The sequence below is a fragment of the Sinohyriopsis cumingii genome, chromosome 12, assembly GCF_028554795.1.
Source record: "Sinohyriopsis cumingii isolate HCF-2022 chromosome 12, ASM2855479v2, whole genome shotgun sequence".
NCBI classification, from domain to species: Eukaryota; Metazoa; Mollusca; class Bivalvia; order Unionida; family Unionidae; genus Sinohyriopsis; species Sinohyriopsis cumingii.
Window position 1 is genome coordinate 65,956,496 of NC_142972.1, and position 17,773 is coordinate 65,974,268.

General features: G+C 33.4%; 1 protein-coding gene across 5 annotated transcripts in view; it reads left to right on the forward strand.

Annotated features, from left to right (window-relative positions):
- LOC149786612 (ribosomal biogenesis protein LAS1L-like) overlaps nucleotides 1-17,773 on the forward strand; it is a 50,784-nt gene extending 33,011 nt beyond the window's left edge. For 3 of the 5 annotated variants that reach the window (XM_089977117.1, XM_089977121.1, XM_089977119.1), the window contains 2 exons: nucleotides 5,667-5,799; nucleotides 9,773-9,912. In XM_089977117.1, coding sequence (XP_089833243.1) covers nucleotides 5,667-5,799; nucleotides 9,773-9,878 — 239 coding nt within the window. In that variant the 3' untranslated portion in view covers nucleotides 9,879-9,912. Of the gene's footprint in view, nucleotides 1-5,666; nucleotides 5,800-9,772; nucleotides 9,913-17,026 lie in introns of those variants that run through there. The other 2 variants (XM_089977120.1, XM_089977118.1) reach the window with 2 other exon arrangements.

The following is a 17,773-nucleotide window of genomic DNA, read 5'->3' on the forward strand; positions in this document are numbered from 1 at the left end:
GACTTAGGCAACATGCAAATTTAGCATCACTGCTTTCTGTACTTGTTCAGTTGGTGTCAGAATATCTGATCCTCTTCCCAAGTATCATCTTGAGGAGATAATTTTTCTGTGTCCCCACTTTCCTTCTTTCCACTTTTACTTTGTCCATCCCTTAGGATGACTGAATTGTTTCTGGATAAAAGATACTAGATCTCAGTGGTGCAAGTGACTGCATGTAAACACTACATCTGCCTAAATATATATTGACATTTTTAACAAAAGGACATTAGATAACTTGAATATTTATTTTGAATGAAAATGGACTTCTTCCACAGGGTACAAGAAATTCCGACAATAACAGATAATTTGTGTGATGTGTGCCAATTGGATTTTAAAAATTGTGTGAATCTTTATTGTTTTTTGTGAGAATTCCAATGCCCAGGTAGGATCTCTCGCTAAGTGTACATCCTAGGATTTGAAACCAAAATTGACAGTCTGCTATTCCAAATATGATTGCTTGCAAAACCTCTTATATTGTCATTCTAGTGAAAGAACCCAAACTTATATTTCACCTTTATCATTTATATTGCTCGGCAAAAGAGGCATGTTTCATGAAAAAAAGGGCAATAACTGTAATAAAAACTGCATGTTCAAATTGATTTGTTGTTACATGCATATTTGAGATGTAACCATTACATTAATATGTATATTTACCAAGTTTTTTGGCAATCCATCCAATCTGTTGCACATATTTAGCAACAGGCAATTATGAAGTACAATATAAATCAAACATTTAATAATGAAACATGTAAATAACAATAGTAAAGAAGGAAAATATTTATCCAGATTTCTACAAATGAAAACCATGGTCTATTTTATATTGGAATAAGCATGCTCTTCAGCCTCTGTAGTCTTCGGTGAAAATTAACCTGAACATTGCATTACAAGAAGGAATGAATGGTGATAATGGAATAATTTTTAATAACCTTCTGAATATATATGGTAACTTGGTATATATTAATAAAACCACTGATATAAAATATGCACCTATAAGACTGATAAATTGAATGTTTGTAAGATTTACAAGCATTATTTAAAAAAATGAAAATGTGAAAAAGGTATATTATTCAGATAAAAATAAAATATTTTAAAAAACTGTTATATGCATGACTACATTTATTATGAAACAGATGCAAAGTTAAATTCTCTGCCATGTTAGGTATGGAGATAAATACAACTGAGTAAAAGAAAACAAGACTAGATCATGTGCTAATGTTATTTTATTCTTGCTTGCACTATATGTATGTTGTTCCCACGGTTGGGATAAAATTATTATAGCTCTTGTGCCCTATTGGTTTCTTAATCATGGATTCCATATATACATTTATTTCAGCAAGATTTTCTCTCCATGGATGTTTTTCTTATAAAAGATGAAGAACTTTCCTATTTAAAACAGGGATCGTAGGACAGATATTTTTAATCACATGTGACAAGTTACACCACTCCCTCGATAACTCGCGCCCGGATAAATCGTGATCCCGCTTATAACGCGGTGTCTGTCTTGGCTCCCGATTTTTTCCAGAGAAAATGTATTTAAAATATCTTTAAAATATGCTGAACATGAAAAAATTACGATAAGAATTGATAAATTAAACCTTGATACATTGCTCGTTTTATCATCGAAAATGGTGATTAATGCCCGTAAAAATATAATCCATATTTTGAAATTTGCAAGTTTTAAAGAAGAATTAATTTCAGACATCTCGAAAACGCTTAATTACCCGTATTTGGATGCCAATTTTTGATCTGGGACGCAGAAAATCACTGAGGCGGGAATCCACCGTACGCATGTAATAGGTGCGCGGGAAAATTCAAAGATTTGCCGGTCCTGTTTCAGCCACCTGCTTTGTGGGAAAATGTGTTGATCAGTTAACTATGCTGATATTTACAATGACAGAATTCAGTGACTGAAAGACTCTTTGATGTACTGTTGCCATTTTATAAGAGTACATTTTAAAAAAAAAAGAACATGATGCAACAGCTAGGCGGCTAGTTCAAAGGCTTTGACTGGTGGCCGAATGAGAAAATGTACTGATATTTAGTGATTGAATTCAGAGGCAGAAAGACCCAGTTTTAAAATCCTAGCGAGACCCCTGTTTAAAGATATCATATATTATGTAAGTTTTTATGATAAATAGTTGTCAGTATACTGTAAATGAACAGTCTGGTGAAATAGCGATCAATGAAAACTTCTGGTAAATGCTAACAAGTGGCAACAGAGAATGAAATAAACACCAATTAAATGTCTTCCTGTGTGAAAGTCACGTTCTAATCCTTTAATTCCGTTTTAGTGTAAACATTATAATCACAATATATTCTGTTCATTGAAAACATGAAAAGAGTCAATGACCGTCACATCGAAACCCGTGAGTACTTCTGTGAGAACCTAATTACATGTACATGCCAGCTTTGTTTTGATCAACAACTTGGAGAAGTGTTTGTTGCATTAAAAAAAAAATCGATTACAAGAGACCTGGGGTGCTGGATTAAGGGTCTTGGAGCTGCCTTTGACGTAAAGCAAAACAGTAACAGACAACGACGATGATAGTGACTTCAAATGTTTCAGTGAAACTGATGTCATTAATGCCGAGGATGTTTGGGAGAAATTCGTACAGACTCATGGTCCTGAGAATGGCGTTTCTCTTGATGATATGGAGGAGTGGATTTGTGCTGACAATGATTGCCCCACAGCCGAATACATGTCAGATGAAACTATAATCAATTCTATAACGAACAAATTTGCAGCAGAAGACGATTCTAACTGGAGTAACACAAGTGTTGAAAGTAATGCAGACGCAGATGTTGCACCCCCCACCCCTCTGCACAGGAAGCAATCAAATATTTTGATATTGCCGTAAGGTGGCTGGAGACCCAAAATGTTGACTACGTAAAGCTCATGCAGTTGAGAAATCTGAGGGATTTTGCTCGGCGGCAGAGAAACCAAGGAGTAACACACACAAAAAAGATTAACTGATTTTTTCAAAAAGTGAATTGATATTTGTCAAGCGTGGCACAAACGGCAAGTATTAACTTGTTCTAATTTACGTTGTTTTAAATTCGTAGACTAATTAAATATGTTAGTACTGATTAACCCTTGTCTTTTTTGTTTTCCATTTTACTTCTATCGCATTCAAATCTATCTATCGATCTATCTATCTATCATTCGATTGACACTTTATCGAAAAGAGTCGATCTTTTTGTATATAAAAAACATCTAATTTGGATCAAACAATAAAACTAGAATGTATCCAATTCAACATAAAAATTAGTGACGTAGTACACAATGTGTAAAGTGGTACACATGTTAAGCGAACGGAAACCACGTGGAATAATGTTTTCGATGATCGCCTCAATATACTGTAATTTATCCTGAAATTGATGTTGTCCTATGAGGAAATAATAAAGTACACCGTTATGAAGAGATATTTATTCACAGTTAATCTCAGTACGATTATAAAGTGAATATTCAGCAGTATAATCTGTCTACCCTCCCCCTTATTTTCCGTTATGTCGTCAATCACTTTATTGGTTTTGGGCTTATTTTATAGGTCCCTCGATAACTCGCGCCTCACTTATAGTGCGGTCGATGTTTCTGGACCCTGATGTGTGCGAGTTATCGAGGGAGTGGTGTACTTTGAAGCAGTTACTCATCCCCAAATTCATTTTGCTCAAAACTCCACTCACTACTTACTGTTTTACTAAAAACAAAAAACAGGGACCCAATTTAAGCTCAGTGGGTAAAGAAAATTAAAATATTAATTTTTATTATTCTTATTATTAAGATATTAATGACATGGGTTTAAGATCCTTCCAATACACGATGCCTTAGTTAACAATAGAGCTGTAATTTTAATGGGGAAAGATTTTTCCTTTTTAACAAGCTTCACACATTGTGAGGTAGACCTGTGAGAGAAAGAGAAAATGATTTTTCATATGGTCATATGTAGTATTACACTGGAAGACATATATAATGATAGTTATAAATGGGGGAGGGTCTCAACAAGTTCCACAAACTTTCATACTTGACAATAATACAAAATGTTTTTCAAACTGCCCTTTCTATGGAGCTACACAAGGTGGTATGATGATTGCCCCCCTGTCCCTGCCCAAAACAAATGGAAGGTCTCTATGTTGTGACTCCAATTAAATTTTGACCAGTCACCTACTAGTCTTGACAGTGAGCTTTATATATAGATTATATAATGACATGTTGTGTGAAAGTCAGCCTAAGTTACATGTGCCAACAATTTGAAGTGTGTATGAAAGTCAGCATAAGTTACATGTGTGAAAGTCAGCTTAATTTACATGTGCCAACAATTTGCAGTGAAAAATAATTATGTACTTAAATAAATATATGCAAGCATCATCTCTTTGACAAGACAATGTATCAATAAAGCACAGTCTTGAAAACAGCATTGACCTGACATAAGCATAACACTGTCTAATCAAAAGAAAAATCACACCATTTTGACATTCTGACTTTTAACCTTGCAATTTCTCACAGGTCTAGCTCAAAAGGATGTGATAGCTTGTTAAAAGGGAAAATTTCCCTATATCAAAATGATGCCAAGATTACCAAAAAGTGTTAGTGTAAAAGTGAATAACATTAAAACAATTGCAGGCTAGATGTAAAACTGCAATTTCTTGAGTTCATACAAGCATTGCATCTTATATATTTATCAAACATGCCTTGTATTAGATATGTTTATTTTTACCTGCTATCTTCACTCTGAACTCAATATTTGTATTATTTTGACACATTTTCATTTTAAGCTTGCATCACACATCCATGTATGAAAAATAACCGAGTCAACTTTCTGTGCAACATATTCTATACTGACAACAGTGGGCAAAATAGACAGAAGTGATGGGTAATTCATACACACTGATTTTTAAGAGATAATGAACTCTTGTACTTGTTAAAGGTGGAAAATGGACACATATTTATTGCCAAGTTGTAAATCTACCAGCAGACAAGAATGCAGTCAAGTTTTAGGCAGCCCAGCTAATTTTGACCGATATGGGATGAGAGGACCAGTGGTTTCTTGAGCCCTGTTGAAAACAGATTGCTGTCAAACATTGTTATTGCAGTGAAAGGATTTTTTTCTCATTGTTTTAAATTTTGAATATAGTCATTTCATTTTCTTTTCTTTTAAAATTAACTAAACAATGACCAATGTTACCATCCTGTTGTCTTTTGCTGATCTTATCTCACTTTAAAGTTTGGTGTATGGGTAAGCAAAAGAGAATGGTTTTTTTTGTGCATTAAATTGGTGCAGTGGCACATAGATGCATAATGTACAGACTGGTTACAAATTTCTGCCTTCTTAGAGATGAGTTCCAAAACAACCTGAGTAAATAGGAATGAAACAGTCAAAGAAAAATAACCCCTAAATAACTGAATCTTAAATGGCCCATTCCACTGAAGTCATAACATGTGGCTCTTGTTATCTCTAATAACAACTACATAATAGTTAATTCCATTTTGTAAAAGCAGAAAATCTAATTATTGAAATCAGACCACCTCCAAACTTGGACCTTTTTCTCCAGTCCTGTTGGTGACCTTTGTACTAAAGAGTATTGCCCAGACGTAAGTATCTACATTGACAGTAAAAATTTATTTTCAGATTCTTTGGATTGGTCCAAAGTTCCTATTGGCTTTTTGCCAAATTTCTCTTCGCTGTACCCAAGACTGGATCTGGGAGCTATTCACAGGGAAGAATTAGAAGGGGAGATGTCTGGGATAGAGGATAGCATGTGGTAGTTATATTCATTTTTATGCTTCTTTTAAATTTAAGTTTTGATTAACAAATCATATGGTTAAATTTGTAATGGGAGACAACCACTTCTGCCCACAAAAGTGGTTTCTCATTATAAGTTGTCTCTTCTTAAAGTTTATCCCTTAATATCAACTGTTGATGCATGCATTAAAAATTTGTCTTGCTAGGCAGGTGGTCTTTCAAGCAAGATTTTATTTTGTAATGCATGTTCAACACCTTGCAGGGATGTTGGAACTATTTCTTATATGATGTGACTTGTGGAGGCAAGTAATATTCACTAAATAAGTGGGTTAGCCCCATGAACATGTAATTTATGGATTTCATTGTTGCTTCAAACAACAAATTTAGACACCCAGAACACAATGAATTTTCTGAGGAAACAAAAGTAGTTCTTCCAAAATCTATTAATTTAAGTACTGAGGAAAACAATTTTATTTCAGAAAAGGATGGAACTTAATATTTACAAAAATAAATCAATTCACAGCATGCCAATAAATGAATTCAGTCACTGATCAACCAACAAACTCTACAATTCAGTCAGAATATCTTCATCTCAAAAGGGTCTCGTTTTATTCCCTAGGAACAAATTTGAGGATTTCTTCAAAATTGAGGAATTCCTCAACTCTTTCTTCAAGAATGAAAAGATTCACTGGTGTAAATTTCAAACTAAAGAATCGTGTTTCATCCTCTCTGCTATCTCAGTCTTTGACTACATTAACAGTATTGTCAAGTATGTCATGAGCATGATATTGTTAAGCTCGGTTTAATTGAAACTTTAAGAAATGTAAATGCCTGCCTTATGAAAAAGCTTTTAATATCAGGAATTTTTCTTATAACCCAAAACATCTGGAAATTTCCATAAAACAAACACTGCTGATTGGCATCTCAGTCATTAAATAAGTCGATCAATGAGGTCTTAAACCTTGGGTCAAAATTAAGTCATTGCCAGGGGTTGAAACAGGTCATATGTTTGACATAATCAGAGAAACAGGCCTTTCTCACTTTGACATCATCACCATCAGTGTTGGAGGAAATGATGTTAAGAACAACATCGATAATTTTGTTTGCCATATTCTGAATAATATCTGCTTAGACAACCTAACATGTAAGGTGTTTGTCTCTCCAAGGATTTGGTACTGATGTTGAGACATTAATGCAATAATAGTCACTGTACAATGAATCGGACCGAAATATTACTGACATTGAATCAGATTTGTTACAAAGTCTGGCTTGGTGCTGGAACACCTCATGGCTAAGGACAGAACCCATTTAAACAAAAAGGGACTTTCACACTTTCTAAATGCAATAAATGAACATATTCCAGTACTCAAAGGCAAATACATTAACCAAAGATATGACTTGGACTAGGATAACACTTTCAGCAAACAAGAGGCTTTAAATTGCTTTTAACCTGGGTATGGCTTAGATTCATGTCAACGCAATAGGAAAATTCAATGCCACAACTGTTTGGAATATGGATACAAAGCAAAACTTTGTAATGTTTCACCCTAGCAACAGGTGCTAGAGTAACTTAGATAGTGTCCTATTTATGAGTCACAATTTCTCTGCTGTTTTAATATAAGCCTTGGGAACTCTACTGGGTGATGTTGCCAATGTTGTTTCCTTCCTTTTGGACCTCACTGACAACTATGATAGATGTTTTGAATGTGGAAATCATTAAGTGTTTGTGAATATTTTAATAGTGATTATATGACACTTCAGGACATTTTATAAACATCACAGCAAAACTAATGTTGTGTAACCCTCCTAGTAACTTTTACATTAATTACATATTAGATCTAGGAATTTATGGTAAAAGTATATATATATATATATATATATATATATATATATATATATATATATATATATATATATATATAAATTAGTCCAACTGAAATTACTATCATCCGAGGTCAGTAACATACATATTATGGGTTTAACAGAAAAAATATTTGATGACAGATAAGCAAATTACTTGTTTATTAATGGTTTTGGTACACCAGTCATCTCTGATAGAAATTTAGGGGGTGGAGGCATTGTTTTATATGCCAGAAATGATTATCAGTTGAATGGAAAAAATATCAAAGTTTGATGAAATTGAAACAATATCAATCCAAGTAAATCAGTCAAATGCAAAGCCATTCCTAGTGGACTCTGTTGATCCCTTCTGCAAATTTTGGATGGAATTAGCACTTTGAAGCAGAACTAGTTAAAGTGATTGATCACTTGAAAATAAACGAAATTAGCAGAAATTGGTAAAACTGCATTGAAACTTTTGGACTAACCCAGTTAGTGAACCAACACAGACAAGAAACTGACCACTCAAATACTCCAATAGATCACATAATGGAAGAAAAGCTGACAAAAGTACTTAATCTTAGGGTACGTCTTTGTGATCACTTTCCTATTATCCTAACCAGAAAATCTGGCATAAAAGAGCTGTAAAATCCAAAACTCATAAAATTGTAACATGTAGTTCATATAAGCATTATGATAAAAATGAATTTTGGGAAGGTATCAAAAATCTTCCTTGGAATATAGTACCTATATTTAATGATGTGGATGATATATGGACCCAGTCTGGTATGCAAAAGTGATACTTAACCGTTTACCATTTGAAACAATGAAAAATTATCAATGGGGTAAAGAAGAATTACTATCAATCAGCTTTAGAAAATAAATGCAAAAAGAGTAATAAAATAGGCACCAGTAAAACTTCCCATGGGCATCAAAATCTAAAACCTGTATGTGTAAACATATTATTATTATTAGAACATATTAAATATGTAGTAATAAAGGGCCTCAAGGTAGATTAGCTATCATCTGTAACTTATCCATTCACCTATGAAAATAATAAAGTCATTATTATTATTATTATTATCAGCTAAATGTTAACGTTATCACAAAGGCTACATACAGACATACATATACTGTATTGCATTTGGGGAAACATGTCTGACAAGAATATTTGCAAATTATTTTGCATGCAAAAAAGAACATGCATACTTGTACTTGATAATGCTGAAAATATCTCAGATACAATGAATGATATTAAAATGTCAACACTAAGTAAATAAATACTTTTGAGAAAAGCTCAACTTGTGCACAAAGTATCAAACAGTATGACTCCATTATATCACAAAGAACTATTTCATGCTTGGAAGCAAGTCAACAATTCAAATTTAAGACCAGTTTCAACTGAGCATTACAAAGACAGAAAAGAACTGTTTTTAAAAAACAATTGAAACAAAATCTCAACGGAAATTGGAGAGAGTGTAAATATAAATGCATTTATTTATAATTAAATAAAATAGAGGAAAAGTGGAACCTGTTTGATTTGACAGGTGCATTACAACTTGAAGTATAATTATCAAAACCTTTCACTTTGTTGCCCCCACTATTGTGGAGTGAAATTTTTTTTTTTTTTTACTGGGGTATATGGGCTGGGGATGGAGTATAGAAATAATTATGAGTTTTGTGTGTCTTTCTGTATTGTGTGTGCAGCCATGTCTATATATATATATATATATATATATATATATATATATATATATATATATATATATATATATATATATATATCAGGGCTTCAAGGTTTATTATTTCCATGCAGCAACTAATTGTAATATAAATGTCTTTATTATTATTATTTTAAGCATCTCATCTCTTCACATACACAAAGTTCAAATTAATTATGATGTGAAATATCTTAAAATGTATAAAAGATATTACAAAAAAGTATTAATTTTTAATTATAATCATATGATTGATTCAATATTTGTCCCAATATACTGTATATACTATTATCACACATTTCTTGATAGCATTTAATTCTTTTCCATATTCCTACCCCAAAGCTCGTACAGTAATTCACAGTATTAATAATGTTCTCTTTGAAAGTATTGTAAAGAGGTTTCAAGCATTAACACAAGCAAGTTTTATTGTTTCAGTTTTCCTTGCAGCTCAAGTGAGGATTCATCTACTCCACCATTGATTTCTTCAGATCCTTGTGAATGGAAGTTAAATGCAGTGCTGAAAAATGTCAAAATACTGTAATGCATTCTCATTGTGAATAAAATCATTTATGACATGTCATTATTATGACTCATTCTTGTCTTTCCTGTTCATGGATGTTACTTTTCCTGCAAACATTATCAAAGCTGTGCTTTTAAAATTTATAAAGTCATTTAACTTCTGCTTCATTTGCTGTGTTGACTTGAAATTTTGTTCAATATTAACAAAGTTTTAGCTTTACTGAATGTGCAGTGGTCTGTGTGCAATGGTCCATCATCCATCATTTAGTGACTGTTGTCTGCAAAGTGTGCTAGTACAAATTTGTTATTGTCACTCTGCCTAAAATACTTATAAAACTTGGCCATTTGATCCAAAGATCTAGTTGATCCTAAATGAAAATTGTGCCCATAAGGCAGCCAGTATGTCTGCCACAGTGGCCATCTTGAAAATATTATTAACACTCCTCTTGAACAGAAAGGGTCATGTTGATATGGGGTTTTCACAGGATTTGATGTTGATCATGAATCAAAATTTTGCAAATCTAATATCCATTATAACTACTATGGTATCATGTTGAATTTCTGGTTGTTTGACAAGCAGAAATATGGTGAGATTTATTAGGCATGTTTCTGTTTACGGTTTCATCAATGATTTGTACAAACAGTGGTTGATGACATGCATAAGGATGTTGGTAAGACATCAGGTTTTGCAGAACTAAATGTTACCTCTGAAGTTTGTATTATTATGAGTCAATAAAAGTCTTATAACCCGTAGTTGATTTTGAATAGTGTCCATACAACATCCAACATAGCCACAATGGTGGCCAAACTGAAAAGTTTGATATCATTGCTTCTGAATGGAAGGTCATATTTGCAGGGGATACAAATTTTATTAAAGGAATTTCATGATCGGTAACTGGATCAGACCATCAATATGGCCATCATGAAAATCTTGCTATTGTAACTTCTGAATGGATGGCCACCATCTTGAAGGTCATTATTGCTACTTTTCCAGAATAAATGGTTGTATCAACATGGTCTTTTCAATAAAAGGTTTCTGAATTGGTTGGTCCTAAATGAAAATGACAGCTCATACCTCCAACGTGGCTACCATTGAAGCCATGTTGAAAATATTGTTATTGCTACCTTTCCTAAATGGATGGTTGTATTAAAATAGGAGTTTTCACTAAAGAACAGTTGCTTTTTCTAAACGAAAATGGTGCCAATCAGACTTTCAACATTGCACCATGGTGGCCATGTTGCAAATTTTGTTACTGCAACTACTGATTAGGACAGAGAATTTTGACTCAGAATAAATGTTACAATGCAAGTTTTAATCTTGCCATCACAACTTCTCTTGTACTTACGATATATACTAGATGATTCTAAGTTAAAGTAGTGGTGGTCAGATCTGGTTACCAAGGTGACAGTCTTTAAACTCTTAGTGCTACATTAATTGAACAGATGGTGATATTGACATGTGACTTTTACAGAATATTAAAGCTGATCTGAAATAGAAACGGTGCTCATCAGACCTGCAACATGGTGATAATGGTTATCTTCAAAATATTGCACACAACACTACTCTTGAAGGGATGGTCATAGGAACATGGGGGTTTTTCACTAAGGTGGCGCTCACCAGATAATATGTACCTTTGAGAGAGTGACATATGTAAGGTGAAGTAGTTCGCATTTAAAACATGCACAGTGGAGAGAATGTTTGCATACCTCTATGCTACATTAGTGTAATGTGGATGATATTTCTTTTGGATATTGTACTTTTGGAAATTTTACATGATTTAAGCACACTGCTAACTAGTCTAAAGTACACTGTACATAGCAGCTATTAAAATAGGGAAAACGAATTTTGCCAGACTAGACAATACCAGCTTTTGAAAGTGCAATGAATGAATTACCAAATATATAAAATGTAAAAAAAGTTATCGGCTCTTTTTTATACAATTTACCTCTGAAGTTCAGGAAGTGAAAATGACCAAGTAGAGCTAGCACTTTTTTGAAAGGTGCACATTTGAAGTAAGGCCAAGCTGTATACTCTATAACCCATAGTACACCCATCAATCATACACTAAAATAAAGGGAATTAAAGGTTCTTTGCATTATACCTAAGATATACAAGTTCTTTTTTAAATAGCCAGTATAACCAGTGAGGAAAGCCGGGGACATTCTTTTTCTTTAAAATCCTAACCCTATGCAAAATGTGAAACTGTATAGCGCCACCTTAAAGAAAATAAAAAAATGTTTGCAATTATTTTTTTTTATTTTCATATAATTATGTATGATGTTCTGAGTAAAATGGTACATTCATATTGATGTTAAGCATGAAAATAAGCTAATTATGATCATTTTTCTCTTGCTTACATAATTTGCCATGAGGTATATTTGTGTGAGTAGTGACCTTAATTATGGGGAAATTAGAAGTCTTAGAATATAGGAATAGAGTAAACTTAAATTTAAAACTGTTGCAGTAAGTGACAGAAATATATGGTGAAAATGTTTCTTTTCATTTATTTGCAATGAAATAAATAAATGAAGATAAAGTGAATTCGCTTCTTCCATATTAAACAATAGGCAAATATTTTACACTTTGACCTTTGACCTTTATGAACCTGATGAGTTACCTCCCTTTTCTAATTGTAAAATTCATTGTTGATATCTCAGAAATAATTCTGGCTAGTTTCATGTTCCTGTCATTCAGCATAACATTGGTTGCTATGTTTACAAAATGTAATGTGCATTCTTAAAATAGCTCACTTTTATCATTGGGGGGAGGCTGGACTTGTTAGAGACTCTGACACTCATAAATACTGTTCTGTGGGGGAAAAGGCAGGAGAATTATTCAAAAGGATTGTTTTGATGCTTGCGATTTAAATGTTTCAGCCATATAAACATAATTAAATCATACAAAAATAATACCTATATCTTCTTTATGGTGGCGCTCACCAGATAATATGTACTTTTGAGAGAGTGACGTATGTAAAGTGAAGTAGTTCGCATTTAAAACATGCACAGTGGAGAGAATGTTTGCATACCTCTATGCTACATTAATGTAATGTGGATATTTTTTTTGGATATTGTACTTTTGGAAATTTTACATGATTTAAGCACACTGCTAACTAAAATGACTGTTCCCTTGTGTTAAAAAATCAGTCTGAATTAGTCTAAAGTACACTATACATAGCAGCTATTAAAATAGGGAAAATGAATTTTGCCAGACTAGACAATACCAGCTTCTGAAAGTGCAATGAATGAATTACCAAATATATATAATGTAAAAAAAGTTACTGGCTCTTTTTTATACAATTTACCTCTGAAGTTCAGGAAGTGAAAATGACCAAGTAGAGCTAGCACTTTTTTGAAAGGTGCACATTTGAAGTAAGGCCAAGCTGTATACTCTATAACCCATAGTACACCCATCAATCATACACCAAAATAAAGGGAATTAAAGGTTCTTTGCATTATACCTAAGATATACAAGTTCTTTTTTAAATAGCCAGTATAACCAGTGAGGAAAGCCGGGGACATTCTTTTTCTTTAAAATCCTAACCTATGCAAAATGCGAAACTGTATAGTGCCATCTAAAACACTTCACACCATATGTAGTTAGTCCTAAATACCAATATGACCTCCCAAGATGGCTATTCTTAATGGATGGTCACATTTTTTTCTCTGGAAGAAAATGCACCTTTCTTGCAAAAAGGAATTGTTTTATTTAAATGATGCTGATCCAACCTCTAAAATATATATCTGGATGGTCAGCTTATAAATCTGTACATGTATGCTTCTCCTCAATGAATGTGGTGCTCATCTCACCTCCAATATGGCGCCATGATAGTTGCCATATTGAAAATCTAATCACGGCCCTGCCTCTTTAATGAATACCGCTCCAGTGGCCAAGTGGTTAGAGCATCCGCCTCAGTTGCGGGAGGTTGTGGGTTCAATCCCCGGCCGAGTCATACCAAAGACTTTTAAAAATGGTACTAACAGCTGCCTTGCTAGGCGCTCATCATTACGAGGTTAGTGTTAGGACTAGTTGGCCTGGTGTAAGGATAATGTGGCTGGGTGGGACATCATGCTACATATCTCTGGCATGATATCCCAGTGCTAAACATCACTATAAACTGCCACACTGCAACGTTAAAAATCCAAATCACACACACACACACTCTTTAATGAAATGGGGCACATGCATAGTTTTCACTAAAACACTTTGCAATATGCAACTGGTTCTGATGAAAATGGTGAAGATCAGATCACCAAAATGTTGACTTATTTGAAAGAGTTTGAAAACCAGAGCTGCTGGACCTTAGGGTTAAGTCAAAGGTTATTAGATACCTCTGGAATCTTTTGTCCAATTGGCTGCTATCAGACTTTCAGTGTCGATTTCCATTCCAGACAAGCACAGTTAACCCTCTGGTCAGATTTGGGATGTTTGCTGGGAGGGAATATATAGTTGCCACCTTTTCAACTTAACCCTTTACATCATAGAGCATAGTTACAAAGTGCAGCGCACTATAAATAGAACACCTGTTACCTAGTCGACTCCATACGCATAGGCCTACCTGTTAACTGTAAAGCAATGTAGTGTATGTTACATTTAACAGCAGTTTTAACCATTTTATATTTTTGGTACACATCTATTATGTGTGGAAAAATTTAAAAGTAAAGTCTGATTGTTATAGCTGTGTCATTATTTTTCATGGAAGAATTTTTTATGTGCTTTAAAATCTTGAGAGAACTCGTTCACTGTCAAGTCAGTGAGACCGCATGACCAACTGTAGCTACCATTTCTCATACTCGAAATTTACAAGTTTTTTGTCCGCGTCTACATCACTAAGTCATCTGAATTTGATAATTTATAAAAATAAATTGCTGCCTACATCAATATCAGAGCCTTTACCTAAGTTATTGAAGCTTTCATAGTTATTCTAATCGTGAAAACTTCGTAAGTACTGAATGAAATCCGCGACCTCCATTTTGGAATGGAGATTACGAACCAGTTACTTTAAATAGCAGATATCGACCAGAGCATAAATAGTGACAACGTGATCCATAGCTGCCAACCTTACAGTCTCACAATTAGTGAAAATAGGAATAAACATTAGTGAATCTGGACATGAATTAGTGAAAAATACCATGACAATAACTCCATCCACTCTGACCGTCAATACTACACTATATCAAGATCGCAATATAAAACTAAAACACTATATATATTCAGAAATATTTATTTATCAAGACACGATACTGTAGCAGACTTGAACTTCCTCAACTGCTTGATCATAAATTTGTTTTCTAAACAGTTCAGACTTCTTGCCTGCTGGTTGATATTGGCGACTAAAATTGCTGACAAATTTTCTGCCGCTAAGGAGGCCCTAAAGTCTGTCTCATTTTTCCTCACTAGAGAAAATACTCTTCACTGTCACTATTGCTGTGAGGAATGCACAGGAGCTACATCACTTTTGGTTCTTCAGCAGGAAAATTTGGAACGGATTTTCGAGTCTGGGAACATTTCTCGGAACAAATGTTTAGAATGGTCTCCAGCTGATAAAGGTAGATTGTGTTCAGCAAGAAAACTCACAAATAATGCTTCAGCATTGGTAGCTTGCAGGTCTTCAGCCGATGGCTTAAAATATTCCAGAGCTGAACTCTGCAAATTCTTAATTTTTCCAACTTCTATGTTTTTTGCAACCAGTTTGCTTCCTCACATCATCTCTGCCTCCATGCCCAATACTAAAATTTGTGGCACACTGTGTGCAAAAAGCATGATGTATATCAATGTTTAATGGCAGAATGCATGAGGGCTATTCCATTTAAACAAACCTCTGGAGGGGGGAAGGCACATTCAAAAATGGGTGACCACCTATAGAAGTGATTTTTTCCTACCACCACCAGTCACAGAAGTGAAGTTTGGACACCCATGCCCATGCATAGAAGCAAATTTTGGAAATTCATTACCGTGAATACAAATTACTTTAATAGAAGTGAATTATATGTAGATTAATTTTTATTATTTGTAACTTGAATAGAAGTATTAAACTTAATAGTCAGAAATAAAATATAATGGATCTAATTAATATTGTAAGTTTTAAAAATTATTTTAAAGTTAGACAAGGTAATATGTATTTTATATGAAGGGATTAAAGAATTATTAAAACCACAAGATGCCTGAATTATTTTATTTTCTGTAAACATGGAAAATGTTCCCCAACAGATTGGGAACATGCAGCTTTAGTTGTCTTATATAAAGATGACACGTATCTCATATCACACCTTTTACACACAGTATCATTGGATACTCGGCCAACCCATTTGAAGTTTTTACATGTTTATATGTTCAAACAAACATTACAAAACAAAAACATTACCATATATATATATATATATATATATATATATATATATATATATATATATATATATACGGTTGTTGTCTTTCCCAGGCATTATTGTTGTATCTTGTCTTAATTAGTCAAATATTACACCTGTAAAATTTCTGCAATTTTCAACCATACAAAACTCATTGGATCAGCAGATGCATGTAGTTCAGAAACCAAAAACAATTCCACAAAACAGTTTTCCCATGACAAAGAGTAATATTTTGAAATATGGTAGTTTATCACAAGGTCGACATATTTGTAGAACCATAAAAACCATTATTTTCACAGTGATTTGTGAATAATTTGTCCAATTTTCAATAATTTTTTATTTCATGTCTAAACTTTGCTGTCTTCAAATCGGTGAGAATCCAGAGATACCATTGTTTTAGAGGAAGTATTTCAAAACTCTGTGACTTTTCTATGAATGTTTACATTAGCTGGCCAGAATTGGTCTTTTATCTTACAACTCACAGCAGATTCAAGTAACAGTGCATTATTTATGGAAAATACCAAACTGTATTTGGCCAGCCAGTGGCAAACCCACAGTGAGTAATAAGATAAAAACAACATGCTGGGAACCAGTCCATTTCCGGCTTACATAGAAAAGTGCGAGCTTTTCAAATAAATTCACAGGAAGCATTCAAACACATGTACCGTCCATCATTTTTAATATCGCTTTTTGTCACTTTTTGAAAATTCCTGCTGAAAGTTGCATATTTTTTACATATGGTTATATATAAATGTGTCGTTAACATTCAGCTTCAAGAATAAATTTACTTTTTCTATGTTCCAGGTACTTCTGAAGACTTTCTGTGCCTTTTTATCACATGCCCCCTAACATTTTTGCATGAAATAGCATAATCATGAGTCATACCAGGTTGAAATTGTATGTTACACTTAAAACCAATAGTGCATATTCATTATAGTGTTCTTTGATGGTGCAACATTAAATTTTGGATGTCCTAAATTTGCATATTTTCATAATAATTCTGACCCTTGTTTTGAGCAGTATTATATAGTTCATGAAGTAAAGACAACTGTGGTGTCAGAGATAGAGAAGAAACTGGCACTATGTTGGTTCTCAAGAAACATTTATGATTATGTATTTGTTTAAATGGAGAAATACTACAGATCGATTCTCTATTCCCTGGCTTATGATGACAATATTCATATTGATATTCACAAAATAATGGCATGAAAATTTTAAATGAATTTGTTTTCATTCTTCAAAATTCTGAAAAATATTTGAACTTGTACCTCTTTTCCGTCCTTACTAAACATGAACATTTTAATTTTAACACCAGTGTCTCTAGATAAAAATCCTACCTAGAACAGATGACCTGACATTGATAATATCTCAGTGATCACAATCAACGTCTAGTATCACGTCAGTGAGTGATACTCCCGTCGAGTCTCTAACCTCGAAAATATATTACAAACCAAAAGTTGTACAAATATTTTGTAAAAAGTTTGGTATAATGAATGACAGTACGTCTGTATAATCCGATTCCTTGGTATAAACATCTGCCTTTTCATACAA